This window comes from Manis pentadactyla, chromosome 14 (assembly GCF_030020395.1).
Source record: "Manis pentadactyla isolate mManPen7 chromosome 14, mManPen7.hap1, whole genome shotgun sequence".
NCBI lineage: Eukaryota > Metazoa > Chordata > Mammalia > Pholidota > Manidae > Manis > Manis pentadactyla.
The window spans coordinates 44,252,674-44,271,725 of record NC_080032.1 but is presented as its reverse complement, the minus strand read 5'-3'; the positions used below and the strand labels follow the sequence as shown (position 1 = coordinate 44,271,725).

Below are 19,052 nucleotides of genomic sequence, written 5' to 3'. Positions count from 1 at the left end.
TAATTTCTCTCATGAGTGTCTTGTAGTTTTCAGAGTATAGATCTTTCACTTCCTTGGTTAGGTTTATTCCTAGGTATTGTATTCTTTTTGGTGCAACTGTGAGTGCAAATGTTTTCCTCATTTTTCTTTCTGCTAGTTTATTGTTAGTGTATAGGAATGCAACAGATTTCTGTGTATTAATTTTGTATCCTGCAACTTTGCTGAATTCTGATATTAGTTCTAGTAGTTTTGGAGAGGATTCTTTAGGGTATTTTATGTACAATATCATGTCATCTGCAAACAGGGAGTTTAACTTCTTCCTTGCCAATCTGGATGCCTTTTATTTCTTTGTGTTGTCTGATTGCTGTGGCTAGGATCTCCAGAACTATGTTGAATAAAAGCGGGGAGAGTGGGCATCCTTGTTTTTTTCCCTATCTTAGAGGGAAAGCTTTCAGCTTTTTGATGTTAAGTATGATGTTGGCTGTGGGTTTATCATATGTGGCCTTTATTATGTTGAGGTACTTGCCCTCTGTACCCATTTTGTTGATAGTTTTTCTCATGAATGGATGTTGAATTTTGTCAAATGCTTTTTCAGCATCTATGGAGATGATTGTGTGGTTTTTGTCCTTTTTGTTGATGTGGTGGATGATGTTGATGGATTTTCGAATATTGTACCATCCTTGCATCTCTGAGATGAATCCCACTTGGTCATGTTGTATGATCCTCTTGATGTATTTTTGAATTCGGTTTCCTAATATTTTGTTGAGTGTTTTTGGATCTATGTTCATCAGGGATATTGATCTGTAATTTTCTTTTTTTGTGGTGTCTTTGCCTGGTTTTGATATTAGAGTGATGCTGGCCTCATGGAATGAGTTTGGAAGTATTCCCTCTTCTTCTACTCTTTGGAAAACTTTAAGAAGGATGGGTATTAGGGCTTCACTAAATGTTTGATAAAATTCAGTGGTGAAGCCATCTGGTTCGGGAATTTTGTTGTTAGGTAGTTTTTTTGATTACCAATTCAATTTTGTTGCTGGTAATTGGTCTGTTCAGATTTTCTGTTTCTTTCTGGTCAGCCTTGGAAGGTTGTATTTTTCTAGAAAGTTGTCCATTTCTTCTAGGTTACTCAGTTTGTTACCATATAATTTTTCATAGTATTCTCTAATAATTCTTTGTATTTCTGTGGTGTCCGTAGTGATTTTTCCTTTCTCATTTCTGATTTTGTTTATGTGTGTAGGCTTTTTTTTTTTTCTTGATTGATTAAGTCTGGCTAGGGGTTTATCTGTTTTGTTTATTTTCTTGAAGAACCAGCTCTTGCTTTCATTGATTCTTTCTATTGTTTTATTCTTCTCAATTTTATTTATTTATGCTCTAATCTTTATTATGTCCCTCCTACTACTCACTTTGGGCCTCATTGGTTCTTCTCTTTATAGTTAAATTAATTGTGAGTTTAGAGTGTTCATATGGGATTGTTCTTCTTTCCTGAGGTAGGCCTGTATTGCAATATACTTCCCTCTTAGCACGGTCTTTGCTGTGTCCCACAGATTTTGCAGTGTTGAATTATTGTTGTCATTTGTCTCCATATATTGCTTGATCTCTGTTTTTATTTGGTCATTGATCCACTGATGATTTAGGAGCATGCTGTGAAGCCTCCATGTGTTTCTAGGAATTTTCATTTTCTTTGTGTAATTGATTTCTAGTTTCATACCTTTGTAGTCTGAGAAACTGGTTGGTACAATTTCAATCTTATTGAATTTACCGAGGCTTGTTTTGTGGCCTAGTATATGATCTATTCTTGAAAATGTTCCTTGTGCACTTGAGAGGAATGTGTATTCTGCTTTTGGGTGTAAAGTTCTATAGATGTCTGTTAGGTCCCTCTGTTCTAATGTGTTGTTCAATCCCTCTGTCTCCTTATTTTCTGTCTGGTTGATCTGTCCTTCAGAGTGAGTGAAGTATTGAAGTCTTCTAGAATGAATGCATTGCATTCTATTTCCCCTTTTAATTCTGTTAGTGTTTGTTTCACATATGTAGGTGCTCCTGTGTTGGGTGCAGAGATATTTATAATGGTTATATCTTCTTGTTGGATTGACCCCTTAATCATTATATAATGTCCTTCTTTGTCTCTTGTGACTTTCTTTGTTTTGAAGTCTATTTTGTCTTACACAAATACTGCAACTACTGCTTTTTTCTCACTATTAGTTGCATGAAATATCTTTTTCCATCCTTTCACTTTTAGTCTGTGTATGTCTTTGGGTTTAAAGTGAGTCTCCTGTAGGTGGTGTATAGATGGGTCTTGTTTTTTTATCCATTCAGTGACTCTGTGTCTTTTGATTGGTGCATTCAGTCCATTTACATTTATGGTGATTATCGATAGGTGTGTGCTTATTGCCATTGCAGGCTTTAGATTCATTGTTACCAAAGGTTCAAGGTTAACTTCCTTACTATCTAGGAGTCTAACTTAACTCACTTAAGATGCTGTTACAAACATAATCTAAAGGTTCTTTTTTTCTCCTCCTTTTTCTTCCTCATCCATTCTTTATATATCAGGTATCATATTCTGTGCTCTTTGTCTATCCCTTGATGGACTTTGGGGATAGTTGATTTAATTTTGCATTTGCTTAGTTATTAACTGTTCTACTTTCTTTACTGTGGTTTTATTACCTCTGGTGACAGCTATTAAACCTTAGGAACACTTCCATCTATAGCAGTCCCTCCAAAATACACTGTAGAGATGGTTTGTAAATTGTCTCAGCTTTTGCTTATCTGGAAATTGTTTAATCCCTCTTTCAAATTTAAATGATAATCTTGTCGGATAAAGTATTCTTGGTTTGAGGCCCTTCTGCTGCATTGCATTAAATACATCATCATGCCACTCCCTTCTGGCCTGTAAGGTTTCTGCTGAGAAGTCTGATGATAGCCTGATGGGTTTTCCTTTGTATGTGATCTTATTTCTCCCTCTGGTGCTTTTAATAGTCTGTCCTTATCCTTGATCTTTGCCATTTTGATTACTATATGTCTTGGTATTGTCTTCCTTGGGTCCTTTGTGTTGGGAGATCTGTGCACCTCCATGGCCTGAGAGACTATCTCCTTCCTCAGATTGGTGATGTTTTTAGAAATTACCTCCTCAAAGACACTTTCTATCCCTTTCTCTCTTCTTCTGGAACCCCTATAATGCGAATATTGTTACGTTTGGATTGGTCACACAGTTCTCTCAATATTCTTTCACTCCTAGAGATCCTTTTTTCTCTCTGTGCCTCAGTGTCTTTGTATTCCTCTTCTCTAATTTCTATTTCACTTATCATCTCCTCCACCGTATCTGGTCTGCTTTTAATACCCTCCATTGTGCTCTTCAACAATTGGATCTGCAAAACCGGAATTCATTCCTGAGTTCTTGAATACTTTTCTGTACCTCCATTAGCATGTTAATGATTTTTATTTTGAAATCCCTTTCAGGATGATTCATGAGGTCGATCTCATTTGAATCTTTCTCAGGTGTTGTATTCATAATTTTACTTTGAACCAGGTTTCTTTGGCGTTTCATATTTGTATATGGCACCCTCTAGTGCCCAGAACGTCTATTCTCTGGAGCTGCTCAGCCCCTGAAGCAATGTTGTGGGTCACAGGGGAGCAGTATTGGGTGCCTGGGGGGAGGAAAGAACTGTTTCCTCCTTCCCTGCTGCTATGCCTGCCTCCACTGTGAGAACCAATGGGCCAAGCACACAGGTATAAGCCTCTATGCTTTGCGTTTGTAGTTGCTGTAGACAGGGCTTCCCTCTGGCTGGCCTAATGCCAGGGTAGGGTTTGCCAGTTTGTGAGCCAGGTGGGACTGGCCAGGAGAAAGGCACCGTAGGCTGCGTATCACGGAGGGGGTCCTTGGAGTTGTGTAGCCAGCCAGGGAGCTGGAGTGCCTGAAGATCAAGAAAGTTCCCAACCTGCTGGGCAGAGTGCACCCAGACAGTTTTGTCTACCTGTCGTTTGGAATTTTCATTTTCTTTGTGTAATTTATTTCTAGTTTCATACCTTCGTAGTCTGAGAAACCGGTTGGTACAATTTCAGTCTTATTGAATTTACTGAGGCTCATTTTTTGGCCTATATATGATCTATTCTTGAAAATGTTCCTTGTGCACTTGAGAAGAATGTGTATTCTGCTACTTTTGGGTGTAGCTCTGTGCAGTCCTTTCCCCTTTAGCAGCCCTCTTGCTATTAGGAAGTCTCTCAGACTGCCCGCCTTTATTTTGTCCCAGAGCAGCTAGATATGGATCCCTGCTTTCCACAATGGGCTGGAATCTCTGTCTCTCCAGGTATTCTGCCTGTCTTAGCTTTCCAACACCCTAATGACGAGAGTACCATGAAATGTAGGTTTGTGCTCCCAAAGCAGATCTCCAGAGTTAGGTATTCAGCAATCCCAGGCTTCCAGTCCCTCCCCGCTCTGTTTCTCTTCCTCCCGCCCATGAGCTGGGATGGGGGAAGGGCTTGGGTCCTGCCAGGCAATGGCTTTGGTACATTACCCTGTTCCGTGAGGTTTATTCTCTTCTCCAGGTGTATGCAGTTTGGCGCAACCCTCTTTCCTGTTGCTCTTTCAAGATTAGTTGTATTAATTATATTTTCGTATTATATGCAGCTTTAGGAGGAAGCCTCTGTCCCACCTCTTATGCTGCCATCTTTAATCCTCTCTCCTGCTTTGTTTTTATACTCCACAAATGAAGGAAATCATTTGGTATTTATTCTTTCTCCACCTGGCTTATTTCACCATGCATAATACCCTCCGGATCCATCCATGTTATTGCAAATGGCAGGATTTCTTTTCTTTTTACGGCTGAATAATACTCCATTGTGTATATGTACCACATCTTCTTTATCCATTCATCTACTTATGGACACTTAGGTTGCTTCCATATCTTGGCTATTGTAAATAGTGCAGTGATGAACATAGGGGTGCATATGTCTTTTCAAATTAGGGATCTTGTTTTCTTCAGGTAAATTCATAGGAGTGGAATTACTGGTTCAGGTGGCATTTCTATCTTTAGGTTTTTGAGGAACCTCCATATTGCTTTCCACAACAGTTACACCAGTTTACATTCCAGTATAGGAGAGTTCCCATTTATCTTTATCTCGCCAGCATTTGTTGTTTCTTGTCTTTTGGATGTTGGCCATCCTAGCTGGTCTGAGGTGATATCTCGTTGTGGTTTTAATTTGCATTTCCCTGATGATTGACAGTGTGGAGCATCTTCTCATGTGCCTGTTGGCCATTTATATTTCTAATTTGGAGAAGTGCCTGTTCAGGTCCTCTGCCCATTTTTTAATCAGGTTATTTGTTTTTTGGGTGTTGAGGCTTATGAGTTCTTCATATATTTTGGATGGTAAGCCCTTGAGGTAGTTTCTTTAGTGGTATAAGGAACATTGGGGTGAGAAATAGAGAAGGAGAGCCCATCAATACAGGATGTTTTGTTAGCGTGCCAGCAGTGAAAGTTGCCTAAGGGGTAACTCTGGGGGAATTAGGTAAAGCACTTGCCCTAGAATTGTGCCACTTGCTCTTGGGAGTGTTTGTTGTTTATTTATTGCTGCCTTTACAGAACACCCTGAGCTAAATGGTGTATGTGGAACCACCACTACCACTTACTACAACTTCCTGCGGATCTGGTGGCTGACTGGGGCTGGGCTCTCCTGCAGCTACAGAGGCTGGGCTGGAGCCATCTGCAGGCCTCCTCACATGCATATCTGGTGCCCAGTGGGAAAGACTCAAAATGGCTGAGGGCTGGGACACTGGGCTTCTCAGAGAGCCCTCACTCTCTGTGGTTTTCCTCAGTGTGTAGGCTTCAGGGCAGTCAGACTAATTATGTGGTGTCAGGGTTTCCAAGGTGTAGGGAGAGACAGCTGCACATGAGCCAGCGGAAAACCTTCTCATCTTTAAAAAAAGAAAGGACGTAGCTTGGGAAGTCACACTGTCACATCCACCACTTAGATGTCTTTATGACCAGCCCATATTTTGAGGGGAGGGGGTGGTTTACACTCTACTGCTTGGAGAAGTGTTAATGAGATCTGTGGCTTGTGTTGTAAAATCACCACAGGGAGCTGATTCACCTGCACTTACTGTTGGTTGCCAAGGACACGGTAACTTTTAGGCCTGGAAATGTAGACAAGGCATTGATGGGCACTGCTACAGGTTGAGAATGGCTTTCCCCACTCCCCCAAATACGAAACTTCACATACTTTCTTCTAGTTCCTGTTTAAAGCTTCTAGTTTTGTTTTGCTTTTTTGATAGCTGATGAGAGTAAGAGTCAGTCAGTTATTTTAATGGTTAGCTAATTATGCCAATATCATTTAAAAATAATCTAACCAGGTCTCCAGTGTTTTTGTTTCAAGACCCTGTCACATTCTTAAAAATATTATGGAACCCAAAGAGCTTTTGTTTATTTAGTTAATAATTGTGGATTTTTTACTGTATTCAAAGTTAAAGCCTAAACATTAAAAAATATTTATAATTTATTTAAATAACAAAAACATCTTAATATTTTTAATGAAAAATAACTGTTTTCCAAATCTAAAATACTCAGAAGAATGTCACTGTTTTGCATTTTTGCCAATTGCTTCAACGTCTGACTTAGAAGACAGTTGGATTTTCATATGTTTCTGTATTCAGTCTGTTGCCATATCACATCTCGTGTAGACTTAGGAAAACCTCACAGTACATGTTTGAGAAAATGAAGAGTGAAGAAGACAAATACTGTTTGGAATTGTAAAATAGTTTTGACCTTTGGGCTCGCTGAAAGGGCCTCCCTGGAATGGCTGGCCAAGCCCTTCCCTTGTGATGTGTATGCTGGCTTTACCTGAAGGCGTCTTTTTCTCCAAATCGGTCCATGAGTTCCATATTGAGGGAAGGTGTAGGAAGCTGGACCTGGGATGAGACACCTGCTCGGGTGTTTACTCAAGGCCCTGGAAGGAGGGTGCAGGCTGAGGATGAACCAGCACGGCTGTTAGAATTAAGAGGCTGGCAGGGCAGCTCCCAGTGATTGGGCAGGAAGGTGTTCTGAGATCCCCTCATAAATAGATTAACCACACAGCATCTAATTGGAACACTTCTGAGATCAAAAAGGGGTAAAAAATTTTTTTAATTATTTTTACTAATAGATTTGCCAAGCATAAAATAATAACAGAATTGATACCACATAGTGAACAAAACATCACTGTGGCAAAATAAGATAGTTCAGGTAACTGTTCATCTGCTCTTGGGCAAGACTATTTCTTGTGCATTCTTACCTGTCACTTCCCGTGTCACGCTGACCGTGCTGGCCCCTGCCTGTCCCCTGCCTGCCCCACCTGCTGCCCGAAACTGACAGCAGTTGCCATGTGGAGGCAGCCTGGGGTGTGAGGGTGAGTGAATGGGAAACCTTTAACTGTGGTGGTTTCATAGTCAGCATTGTACCCAGAGTCTCACAACTGAGTGAAACCTGGTTAAGTCCCTTTTTGCGAATTTTGGAGCCTTTAAATAGCTTTCCTTTCAACAGTATTACTTTTGAGGATCAGCACTGAACGAGTGAAGGGTACACATGTCAGCAGCTGCACCTTATCCCCTCAGAAGTCTTCCACAAGAGATTGTACTTTGCCCGATAGTACAATCTTCCTTACCCACTATACAGTTATCCCAACGGAGGAGTTGGTTGTATTTTAGTAGGCCCTGTTGAGCTGATTACTGTTAAGAACCAGAAACAAATAATTGATTGCTATTTATTCACTTCAGTAACAGATTTTTATATGCCAAGATAAGCACTGCAACTAAAAAATCAGGACACAGCCCCTTGACTCTAAGGCTCTGGATTATTTTAGTGGGAACAGAGGCGTAATCATCATAGCCTTCTTGATTCTGCTCTGATCCTGTTTTCCCAGCTTCTCTAGGCAAAGAGCAAATGAGAATTGTTTTAAGTCAGGCTTGTGTGGTCCCTGCAGAAAAGAGCTATTGTTTCTCTTCCACCTCTATCCTGAACCCCTACCTGTAACATTGTAGGAAATAGCCTTTGAGACACAAGTGTGCTGATCCTTTATCTAATTCTGTCATTGTTCCTGTGTGTCATTCCACCTCCCGATTTCTTTTGGGCCCTTGACATGGGACTAGTTTGTCATTTCACTAGCTTCCTGCCTACCCCCACCTCCACACCAATATCCAGAAGTTAAAGCATGGTAAAACTCTTATTAGCCCGCCAACCCTGGTAGCGAGTAAGGACCCCCTGATGTCCGTGGGTTATTAGCCCTGCTCTTCTTGCACCGCTGCTACCAGAGTCTTTCAAATTATCTTGAAAGTAGTTTTCTTTTAAAGTCCATATCCTTCCTATATGTGCATTTAATTTCTTTTCAGTATTGGAATGTTGGGCTGAATTGTTGCTTTTTCCTACAGTAGCAGCATATAGTGAAACTACAGTTGAGTGGCCGGGCTGGGCAAGACTGAGCTGTTGTGGTGTTCTGTTATTTCACCTAATCTGGAAACACTGGCATGTAATACTAAACAGTAGCACATATTTTGACCAGCTAATTATTGTTAATAATTATTATGCCAAGTCTTGTACTGTGAGTGGGAAATTACTACTCTAGAGACTTAAAATCTCATGTGAGAGAGATTATGCATCCATCCACATAGCTGTAGGTCCTACAGATCTGTTGGCTTTCTGATTTGGAGCAAATGACAAAAATGAACTCTACAGCTTCCATGGGCCTCACATCAGCCTTGTGCTTCCTGAAAATTGTGTCATAAACTCCTTTGAATGTTTTTCAACTTTCTGCTGGAGGAAGACAATAGGTACCATTTCCTCAATGTTTGTTAATAAGCCTTTTAGGGGTTTTGTGGGAAGGCCACTCTTAGTGGACATGGATCATGTTATTATAGATCCTAAGTGTCTGAGTTAGTTCCCCTTCCATATGTAGGAAAATATACCCCCTGTTTTAGGGCCACTGGGTTCCAGTGTAACTGCTAGATACACTGGCCACCACTGCTGTTAATTCTCACACAGGCCCCAGATTTTCAGGGGAGCCCTTTATTTTGGTTGGCCTTTGGTGTGTAAGTTCTTTCCAGGGGACAGTAGCTTGAGGGCATCCTCACAGTACCACCTTGTGTGACAAGGCTCCCCTCCAAGCTAGTCCTACAACTCTGACCGTGACTGCCCCACCTTTTAATAGCAGTCACCAAGCCATGACACTGGCCTGCTGTTAGTCATCTTTGTGAGGTTTTCTGATTTTTCAGGTTCCTTCTGCCACTCACTTCTAGGTTACATGTGGTTGCTATTTCATGAAGGGATGCTGAGGATATGAAGTTTTTTCTCATTTTGTATAAAATTGCTGTGGATGTGCCATATCTCATGGAGAAGGCAGCTTTCACACCCTTGCAAGTGTATCTTTTGGGAGAGGAATTGGGGGAGATTAGGATTCCCTCTGGAAAACTGCCTCACTCATACTATTTTACCGTACTCTCTTTGAACTCCTTAGCAAAAGAAGTAATTAAAACCAGATTTTGAGAAGTATGTTTGTATTCAGAATACACATTTGATGGTGGATCTCCTCTGATAAGCATTTTCTAAGTACCACGTATGGTATTGATTTTACAACCTTAACAAAGCTAAACATTCACAGGGTTGTTTCTTCATACAGAGTTGTAGATGGTGGAGGAAAGAGCTAGCTAATAAAAGTGGTAATTTAAATCTAGAAGACTAGGAAGTAGAGTTGGTATTCATTGCCACTTGATGTCCTCTGTAGTGGGCTTCTCCGACTTAATGTACAGAGGAATCATTTGGGGATCTTGTTAAAAGGCAGATTGTGATGCATGAGGTTTGGGGTGGAGTCTGAGCATTTTCATTTCTACCAGACTCCAGGGCATGCATGCTGCTGTCGCTTTGCCTGGGGACCACATTTTGAGTCCCAAGGGTCTAGAGAACATTTAGGGCATGTGTGAATCAAGCTTTTAATAATAACCATTGTATATTGAAGTCTGACACCAGGGATTCAAATGGAAGCTCTTCCCTTTTAGCTTAACCTCGAGCAGCCTTTCTCTGAGGCTGGGCTCCCAGCCTTGGCTCTGTTGGTGTCCTGGGCCGCAGGAATTGTGTGTTGCGCGGCTGCCTGGTGCTTGTACAGTGCTGGGCTGCACCCTGGCAGCCCCCCTCTAGCTGCCAGCAGCACCCTCTCTCCCAGCTGGGACATCCCAGAATGTCTCTGGACTTTGCCAGATGTCTCCTGGGGGTAAACTACCCAACTGAGAACCGTGCCATAAGGCTACTGTTGAAATGGGGGAGTTTGGAGGACTTTGTGGTGTGAGTAACGTGCTTTATATAAGCAGCTCCTGCTTTATCATGCAGCTTCTACAAAGAAGAGAACAGGCATGGACCAACCAGTCAGCAGTCTCCGCCTCATGGGCTTGTCTCGGGGTGATGGCAAAGGTTACCCCAAGGGCCGATCCTTTATTTTTATGAAACATTAGTCATTGTACCATGGGGTGGTAATGGATTACTAGCGATTTTCAGGTGGGTAGGACTGAGTTTCTAACTCGGCTGATCTTGAGCCTTTACCCTTTCTTGAAAGATGCTGACACACTTGCTGACGTGTCCCTCTTTTCACCGTCACTTGCTGCTGCTCTTCAAATGCTTGTTTGTAGCGTATTTCTTACCTTTCCATCTTCCCAACCTCTTCCCCTCACTTTCCAGGGTGTGAGACCAAGTAACTAAGCTTTTTAGAATTATGACTAAAATAACATCTGAATTGGTTTTCTCTGTAAGCAAGGGTCATCTCTCCCAGTAAACTTCTAAAAGTTGATCAGATAAAGTATTTTTAAACACTGATTATGATGTTCACCTAGCTTCCAGGATGTTCTTTGTAAGAAATCAGTGATACTACTTGAAAATTGAGATGTAACTTTGGTTTCTAACTTGAATGTTGACATAGAAGAACAGTAGAATAGTCTGTGATAAGTTAATATTGAGGATGGGAATTGGGGAGGACTCGCAAAACATGAATTTAAAAGCAAAATAAATGAAGCTTAAACAGTGTATGTGGTTATCTTGGAAATTTTTAAGTCAATCTAGAGAGCATATCAAATTCTAGTAAGACTGCTCTAGCAATAGTTTCTGAAATTGGTTTTATTCTTAGGATTAAGTGAAGTCTATAGATTACATTTTATACTGTTCAAATTCTCTTTAAAACCATGTCAAGCGAAACTGTCAATTGATAGTTCTTTGCTTTGTATAATTCCAATGTAATATTGATGAGGCATAAGGACTGTGACCTGTGGTCACTGGAGAGAAGATGGGTCTCTTGGATTGTGGGAAAGGCTGTTAGAGGTGACACTACTTGTTACAACACACTTATTTTAAAAAGTTTTACTTACTGGAGATGGTGCCCATCAGTCAACAGGCAGACCTTGCTGCACTGAAATCAGGAGCATTGTAGCTCATGGCGGTCCCTGCTCCCAGTGTTAATGCATCTGTATGAAGTTGGAAGCCATTATAGAAATGAGAAAATATTGTGTCAAAAGAAGAAAATGGCTATTATTTTTCTTAAGATGTGTGCCACAGGTGTATTTATTTTGACTAGAAGGAAAAAAAAAATGAGTTAAGGGCATAATTCATAGTTCTTTGCCTTGTATAAAAGTTCTATGTATACTTTTATTTTGAACTGTTTTTGTTACAAAGAAATCCTAAATCTGTTTTAACAAAACTGAAAGGTGAAGGCATGGTCTCTTTTTGCCTGCTCTGTTTCAGCCTCATGCAGAGTCTAATCACAGTGAGGTTTTAACATCTTCACACAGGGATATGTTTTTTGTTGTTGTTTTTTTGGGGGGGGTTTGTATCATTTATCTACAATTACATGAGCAACATTGTGGTTACTAGACTCCCCCCACATACCCCATTACAGTCACTGTCCATCAGCGTAGTAAGATGCAGTAGAACCACTACTTGTCTTCTCTGTGTTTTACAGCCCTCAGGGATATGTATTTTTTTGTCCCCATCTTTCCTTAATACCTTACATTCTAACTCTCTTTTCCCAATTCAGAAGTTTACACACTTCCTAATCATTTAGATTAATATGCCACTCTAAAGTATACTTCAACCAGTTTTTGAAACTGAAGTTGTATTTCTTACTGTGGAACCAGAAAGTATCTTATAATAAAGGGAAGGGACAGAAGGCTGGTAAAAGCATGCACTGATCTAAGGGTAAACCTGCCAGTTATTTTAGAGGGAGATGGGTGGGGTGCTTGACAGCTCCTCCCGAGCAGCATCAGGCCCGATTCTCCTGTTCCCTGGTCCCCCTCACTGTGGCTTTCCGAGAGCTGTGAGCTTTTGCTCCCATCTCTCCCTCCCTGCTCCCCACATGGATTTGTCTATGCATCTTCGAGACCTAGTAGCGTCCTAACTTGTCCAGGGAGAACTTGGTGGGGGATGGAGAGGGGAGGCAAATGTTTCACATGCCCCAATAGCATAATCTTTGGTTTTTTTCTGATTAAGAAAGTTTGTGAGACAAAAAGCTACATGAATTCTCCCAGGAACAGCTTTAGGGTATCTAAGGTTTTTATTCAGGCAGTGATGCTTGCTTAGTCTTTTCAGTGGGTTCTCCGGCCTCTCACAATGATCCCCAGGACCCCTGGTTGAGGACCCAAAGAGTAGGGATCCATGCAGTTGACTGTTTTGTGCCTTATGATTTCAACTATATTTGATATTATTTCACTTAGTATTATTTTTATTACATCCCACCTTTATTCTCCATCTTTGAAGGTTAACAGAAGTGTGGTACATCCATTTTTTCTTGTTCTTACAATAGTTATGTTTATATTGTATACTTGATTCTTAAACTCCCTTTCTCTATACTTTTTTCCTGAACTTTCAGAAGTTTACACTCAAACTGAAAGCAGATCACAAACAAGTTGCAATCGTGATTCTGATGTCTAGTTATATCATAGATGACAGGCTGTAAAATGTTAAAAGTTTATGGGCATGGGCTAAACTGCTGTCCTACTTCCAGCAACCTGTATCAGTGGCTCCCAAATGCAAATCACCTGCTTAAAAATAACTCAGGGAGCTGTTTAAAGTATATAGATTCTTGGGTCCCCCTCTGGATATTCTGAACTCAGTAGTCCTGGGATGAGGGGCCAGGAATCTAAGTTTAACTAGGGTTAGCCTGACTTGACTTTTGGTTTTTCCTGGGTCTCTTATTTGGCCTCCCCAAGCTGACTGCGAGGAAGACGGCGTGGCTCCCAATTGCTGATGCTTCAGGAGGCGAGTTGGGACACTGTAGGACTGGGTTTTAGATAGCCTGGCTTCTCCTCTGCCTTGGTTCCTTATCTGTAAAGGGATTTCAGATGGATGATTGTCCTTTGCTTTAAGTCTTAGGTCTCACGAACTAAAGAGGATAGTTCATCTTTTTAGCTGCAACCCTTGTGTTAGTGTTGTCTTCACCTACTAAGTCCACTTTTCCATTAACTCCAGTCCGGTAAACAGATGTCCTATCAGCCAGTGTCTGCAAGCTTTTCTGAGTACACATGCTGCATGCAAACATATAGGCCGACTTCAGAAAGCCAAGGACCAGTCTAACCTCAGGATAGGAAGCAGTAATCAGGGTAGTATCTTTCACTGGAGAGGTTTCTGCATGTTCCTGGGGGCGAGGGCTGATTAGCTCTCCCTGCATCCCAGCTTGTGAAAATCATGGCCAAATGGCACCTAAAGGCAGGAAGTCTTTGTTTTTGTCTTTTTTTTAACTCAAAGATGGCCTCTGCCCCTAAGTGTGACTTCCTATTACAGAAAATGTTAATTAAAAGATTTCTCTCTCTCTGCATCAGTCTGTCATCTCCAATCTAAAATAGTTCTTGGGAATACTCATCACAAGGAGATATTAAAGGACTATATATACAGTTTGAACCAGAGGGAAAATTAGTATTGATCACTACTGTTTAATGGGCGAGTGAGGGTCTGTTGCTCTGCCGAGATTCCCTCCCACCCTCTTTTATTTAATTCTCAAAACAGCCCTCTGAGTTATGTGGTTTAGGTTGAGTAACTTGATCAAGGTCACACAGCTAGTAAGTGCTCGTGTCACCGCCGAGCTCCTCCTGCCTTCTGGCCTGTGGGGGCCCATTCCTCCTGTTAGTCCCAGTGCTTCTGTCTGTATTTTCTCCCTCCTTTGCCACATCATGTTTTCTTCCCCAACTTCCTGCTTTTCTTTGTAAGCTGTACCCTGTGTTTCTGTTGAGTCTCCCACTCCAAATCCCAGATGGAAAGAAAGAAAAAAAATCAATGGTGGGTTTGAGGAAAGTATAGTGCCACGTGTAGGTGGGTGTTTTTTTTTCCCCTTCCTCTCCCATCCCCTTGAAAGAAGGAGTTGAACTTCATTGTTAACTGATTAACAAAGGATATCTTGAAAGACAAGTTTTTGCCTTGTTCATTTTCAATACCCCTGACATTTAGCACTCCACCCAGTACATGGGTGTTAAGTCCTTGAGTGAATTCACTAAACGTAGTACATTTATTTAAAAGAGCAATTTTCCCTGCTCTGTAGAAATTACTCTGTGTATTAATTGGGATATATACAAGTCTCTCCAGGTAAAGGCCTTTTTGTTTGCTGAGACATTGTCCTTGAAGCAGCTGTCAATAGGTTTGAGCAATCGGAGATAAAAACGTGTTAACCACTGTTTACCATTAGCCCATTGTCGCCATACTAGGGTTGAGGGAAGGTCTTTTAAAATTCATAATCAAGACATTTCCCAAACTTTAATCATTTTCTCTCTTCTCAGTCATTACCTAAGTACTATACTTATTTGGGTGGGTTTATTAAGCTCTTCATAGGTCTTGGAGCTGAAGGGTAAATATTTTTGTTCCGTGAACGTACTTGAATAGAAAGCACTCGAAAGCCAGCACAGCGCTTTGGGAGGGTGTCACGGTACAACTAGGTGTACAGCACAGTGACTGAACAGGGAAGGGGCAGCTCAGCACCCCAGGTTACAGTATTCAGAGAACTTTCTCCTCCACCCTTGCCCAGCGCCATATATAATGCTGAGCACTGCAGTTTTTTGAACTGGTTTTAGGGTAAGACTGTGGAGATGCAAGAGCAAGAAAGAAAAGCCCCACTCAATGGTCAGAAATGAAACTTTTGAGCTTAAGATGGTCATCAGATATTCAAAAACTGCTGTAATTCGTCACTGATTCACCACAGTTCTGCGTGCTGAGAAAGGTCTTTTCAAAGTTCTGTTTACATTTTCTTAAGATGTGTCCAGGAGAGTTTTCAGGACTGAAGAGTTTTTGCTTATTCACAGCAAAGCAGGCTTTCAGTGTTCTTTACTATTCCAGTTGACCCGACCAGAGGCTGGCGGGTTTGGTGCAGTCCTGCATCAGACTGCATCTGAAAGATAACTTGTGTTTTGTGGAGAGAATTCACACATCAAACAAAAAGGGAGATGAGAGGTGATCTTTTTCCCTTGATACACTGTAAAAATTGGGGTGGTGCCACCTCTACTTCCTGTTGATATATTATTTTACAGTGCTGGTCCCAAAGGTGATAACATCTATGAGTGGAGATCGACCATCCTCGGGCCCCCAGGATCCGTTTACGAGGGTGGTGTGTTCTTCCTTGATATCACTTTTACACCTGAGTATCCCTTCAAACCTCCAAAGGTAAGAAATTGCCCTCATCAGTACTAAAAGTTATATATTTCCATAAGAGACCACTGAAGCTTTCAAAATTGAGTTTTTAATCATAAAAAGTAGATTTCTATTACCTTAATGAATCTTTAAGTACATCTGAATAGACACAACACTTCTTGGGGCTGTCTTTGCCTCGTTTGGCAGAGCCCATTTCTAGTAGTAGTACCTGTTTGTTTGGTGGCCTTTAAAATTCCTGCTATAACAACATAGTCAGCAACCCAGAATTAATTCCCTATTTTCCACTCAAGAAGTTTTTGAGGAGTTGAAAATGGTGTCAAAATATCCATGCCCTGAGACGATGAGAGGATCAGTGTCCTACTGAGGCCCTGGATTCTGCTCCTTGTCATCTTTGGGTCTCGTTCCGATCCTGACCTCCAGGCTTTGGTTTTCTCCTGTAGGAGAGATGGGAGCTGCCCCAGTTACCCATCTCCTGTGACACGCAGCAATCTGTGATTCTCAGGCACTGTCAGAAGGAAAGACCTTCCCTTGGGTGTGGGGTAGACTGCCACATGCAGGTACAATAACAGCAGCAAGAGGTGATTGAAAGTCTCATTAAGAAGAAAGGTGATAAAGTTATAGGTTATTTTTACTTTGGAATGATTCACTGTGTTCACTAACGTCAGGAGACCAAACAAAATAACCCATGTTCATGTGGCTTGGGTTGATTTATCGAATGCTGTGGTCCTTACAGTTTCTGGCTCCTCGCCTGGCAAGACTCCGTTATAGTGAGTTCTATGATTTAGGTACACAGAATAGCTGCAGGATCTGATGTAAAGGTCAGAAAAAGCAGAAACAAATCTCATCTTTAAAATTTTTTGACAGCTTAATTGTCTTGTACCCATTTGAGTTTATTATTCTGAAGCTTACCTCAAAGCCTGTAGTACTACCAGCTAACACAAGAGGTCAGCAAACAATTAGCTACTCAAAATTGGAAATGTTAGAAAAATATTTGAAACATTGAAACTGCTAAAGATGAATTTGAGAAATATTGAAGTTACCATGCTTTTTGTTGGTGGGTATTATCTTTTAAATGAAATCGACAGTCCCTGAGATTGAGGCTAGAAACTGTTCATTGTTATAAATTTATTACTCTCTTAACCTCTGATCAGCTTTGGTTAAACTTAACTTTATTCACCTTTTAAAAAAACTAAATGTCTGTTTCTTTAGAAGTTGTTGATTAGGGTCATGCAACTGAAAAGGTAATTCAGTTCAGAATTTCATTGCTGTTTAAATTTTGTTTTAACACTTTTTTTTGTTTAGGTTACATTTCGGACAAGAATCTATCATTGTAATATTAACAGTCAAGGGGTTATTTGCTTGGATATATTGAAAGATAACTGGAGTCCAGCACTAACCATTTCTAAAGTCCTCCTTTCTATCTGCTCACTTCTTACAGACTGTAATCCTGGTAAGGTTATAATTCTTTTATTGTTTCACACCTGAAAAACACTTGTTTTCTACATATAAGATATTCTAAAGGTACAAATTTTATTTTTGTCAGAGCTTTCAAAGGACAAAACTTAAAAGCTTTTCAAAGAAAGTTTTAATCAAGATAAGTTCAATCTAGTTGAAAAATGTAACTTCTCCATTAATTGATATATTGTAGGAACGAAGTGTGTTTTAAACTGAAGACATATAAGCTTCTCATTCTCCTTCCTTTTGCATATTTCTCATACAGTTCTCTTAAAACAAACCACCTACTTACAAATGTCGGATCATCTGCCTGTCTAAGCTTACCCATGCCTGTTGGTTCACTGAGCTCTTGTCCCATAGCTGGGTGCTGAGGGGGTGGTCAGCTCTGAAAGTGACACTTGTTTGGTAAATACTTAGTGATTGATTACCAGACTCTTGATTTTTCCTAGGTAAATCAAAAATAAATTATTAAAGCTTTTATTTAGGTTTCAGACAAACACTGTATGTAATTGGAGGTCCAGGTTCTGACCTGGCTCATCCTACGTAACTGTTATAATGCAACAGCCCAAGGACTTCAGTGTCATAGTTGGTGCTATAGAGCGAAAGGTCATGTGAGCACAGCTGAATGTTCACTGAAGTCTGGAGCCTTGAACATTAGCATTTCTATTGAACTTAGCTTAACACACCTAAGAGCAAAAACATGTCCAGTTGGGTGGTGGTTGTTGGGAGAAAAATGGAATGAACTAAAGAGATAAAACCAGACCAGTACTAAAGCCTACTAAAGCCTGAGCATTCTTTGATAAGAATTACTTTCCCCTGCATGCTGTTTTTTTAAAGTCCAGAAGGAAAAAGTAACTAGAATGGTAGAATGGTATTTCAAAGATGATTTTGATTACAAATACTTTGCACATTTCTTCCCAAGCTGTCACTAATTTATTTGCTGACATTTAAAATGTTCTTTTTCTTTCTCCAAAGTAATCTATATATTTTTTTCTTCCAGCTGACCCCTTGGTAGGAAGTATTGCTACTCAGTATATGACCAACAGAGCAGAACATGACAGAATGGCCAGACAGTGGACCAAGAGATACGCTACATAAATTGAGTTTTCACAATTCTTATTTGTCTGTCACAGAGAGAGCTGCTTATGATTTTGTGGGGGAGGGTGGGAGTTGGTAAAGAGTAGGGTATTTCTATAACAGATATTATTCAGTCTTATTTCCTAAGATTTTGTTGTAACTTAAGGTATCTTGCTACAGTAGACAGAATTGGTAATAGCAACTTTTAAAACTGTCATTAGTTCTGCATTATTAGCTGAAATGTAGTACAGAAAGGAATAGACATTTGGGTTCAGTTGCTTGTAGTCTGTAAACTTAAAACAGCTTAATTTTGTACAGATTAAACACATGGCCATTTATGTAAAATCCTTCGAAGACTACACATCTTTTTGTTTTAAAAAATTGGAATTTGTGTTTCCCTTCTTGGAAGGGAACATTCATACCAGTTTTTAGAAACTGTCATCTCATATATATAAAATGGACATGTGGCTGTAAAACACCATGTAGGAAATGTAGTTACGTATTTTATTTTATATGCCAATCTACTTTATTGTGGAAAGATTAGAGGTTTGAATCAGGACTTGTGAAAACCTGTAGTAAAATACCTTAAGCTGTTAATTTTAAGACGTGGAATAGGAGTTGCTCAGTGGATTGGTTATATGTTGTGGACTACTTAAGTCTGCATTTGTTACTGTGCTAATAAACAATATTAAAACCACCACCTAACACTGCTGTATTCATTCCACTTGCTCTTGCCATTGTAGTTGGCACATTCTTCTAAACTTGACCTAAGACAACCTAGAAGTACTGCAGACTGAACTAGGATTGGTACATTATATTTATACAACAGCCCTGTGGGGTAGATTTAGAAAAGGATAACTTAACCCATCATCTTTTTAAAAGCATTTTCTAACTTGCAGATGCTATGTGGCAAGTACATGATGG

The 19,052-nt window shown here is 40.3% G+C and overlaps 1 protein-coding gene across 2 annotated transcripts in view; it reads left to right on the top strand.

The window, feature by feature from the left end:
- The window catches only part of LOC118912754 (ubiquitin-conjugating enzyme E2 E1), a 107,367-nt gene extending 88,542 nt beyond the window's left edge, over window positions 1–18,825 (top strand). The window contains exons 4-6 of one of the 2 annotated variants that reach the window (XM_036886172.2): window positions 15,476–15,608; window positions 16,899–17,046; window positions 18,052–18,825. In XM_036886172.2, coding sequence (XP_036742067.1) covers window positions 15,476–15,608; window positions 16,899–17,046; window positions 18,052–18,149 — 379 coding nt within the window. In that variant the 3' untranslated portion in view covers window positions 18,150–18,825. Of the gene's footprint in view, window positions 1–15,475; window positions 15,609–16,898; window positions 17,047–18,051 lie in introns of those variants that run through there. The other variant, XM_057491932.1, reaches the window with a different exon arrangement.
- The last annotated feature ends 227 nt before the right edge of the window (window positions 18,826–19,052 follow it).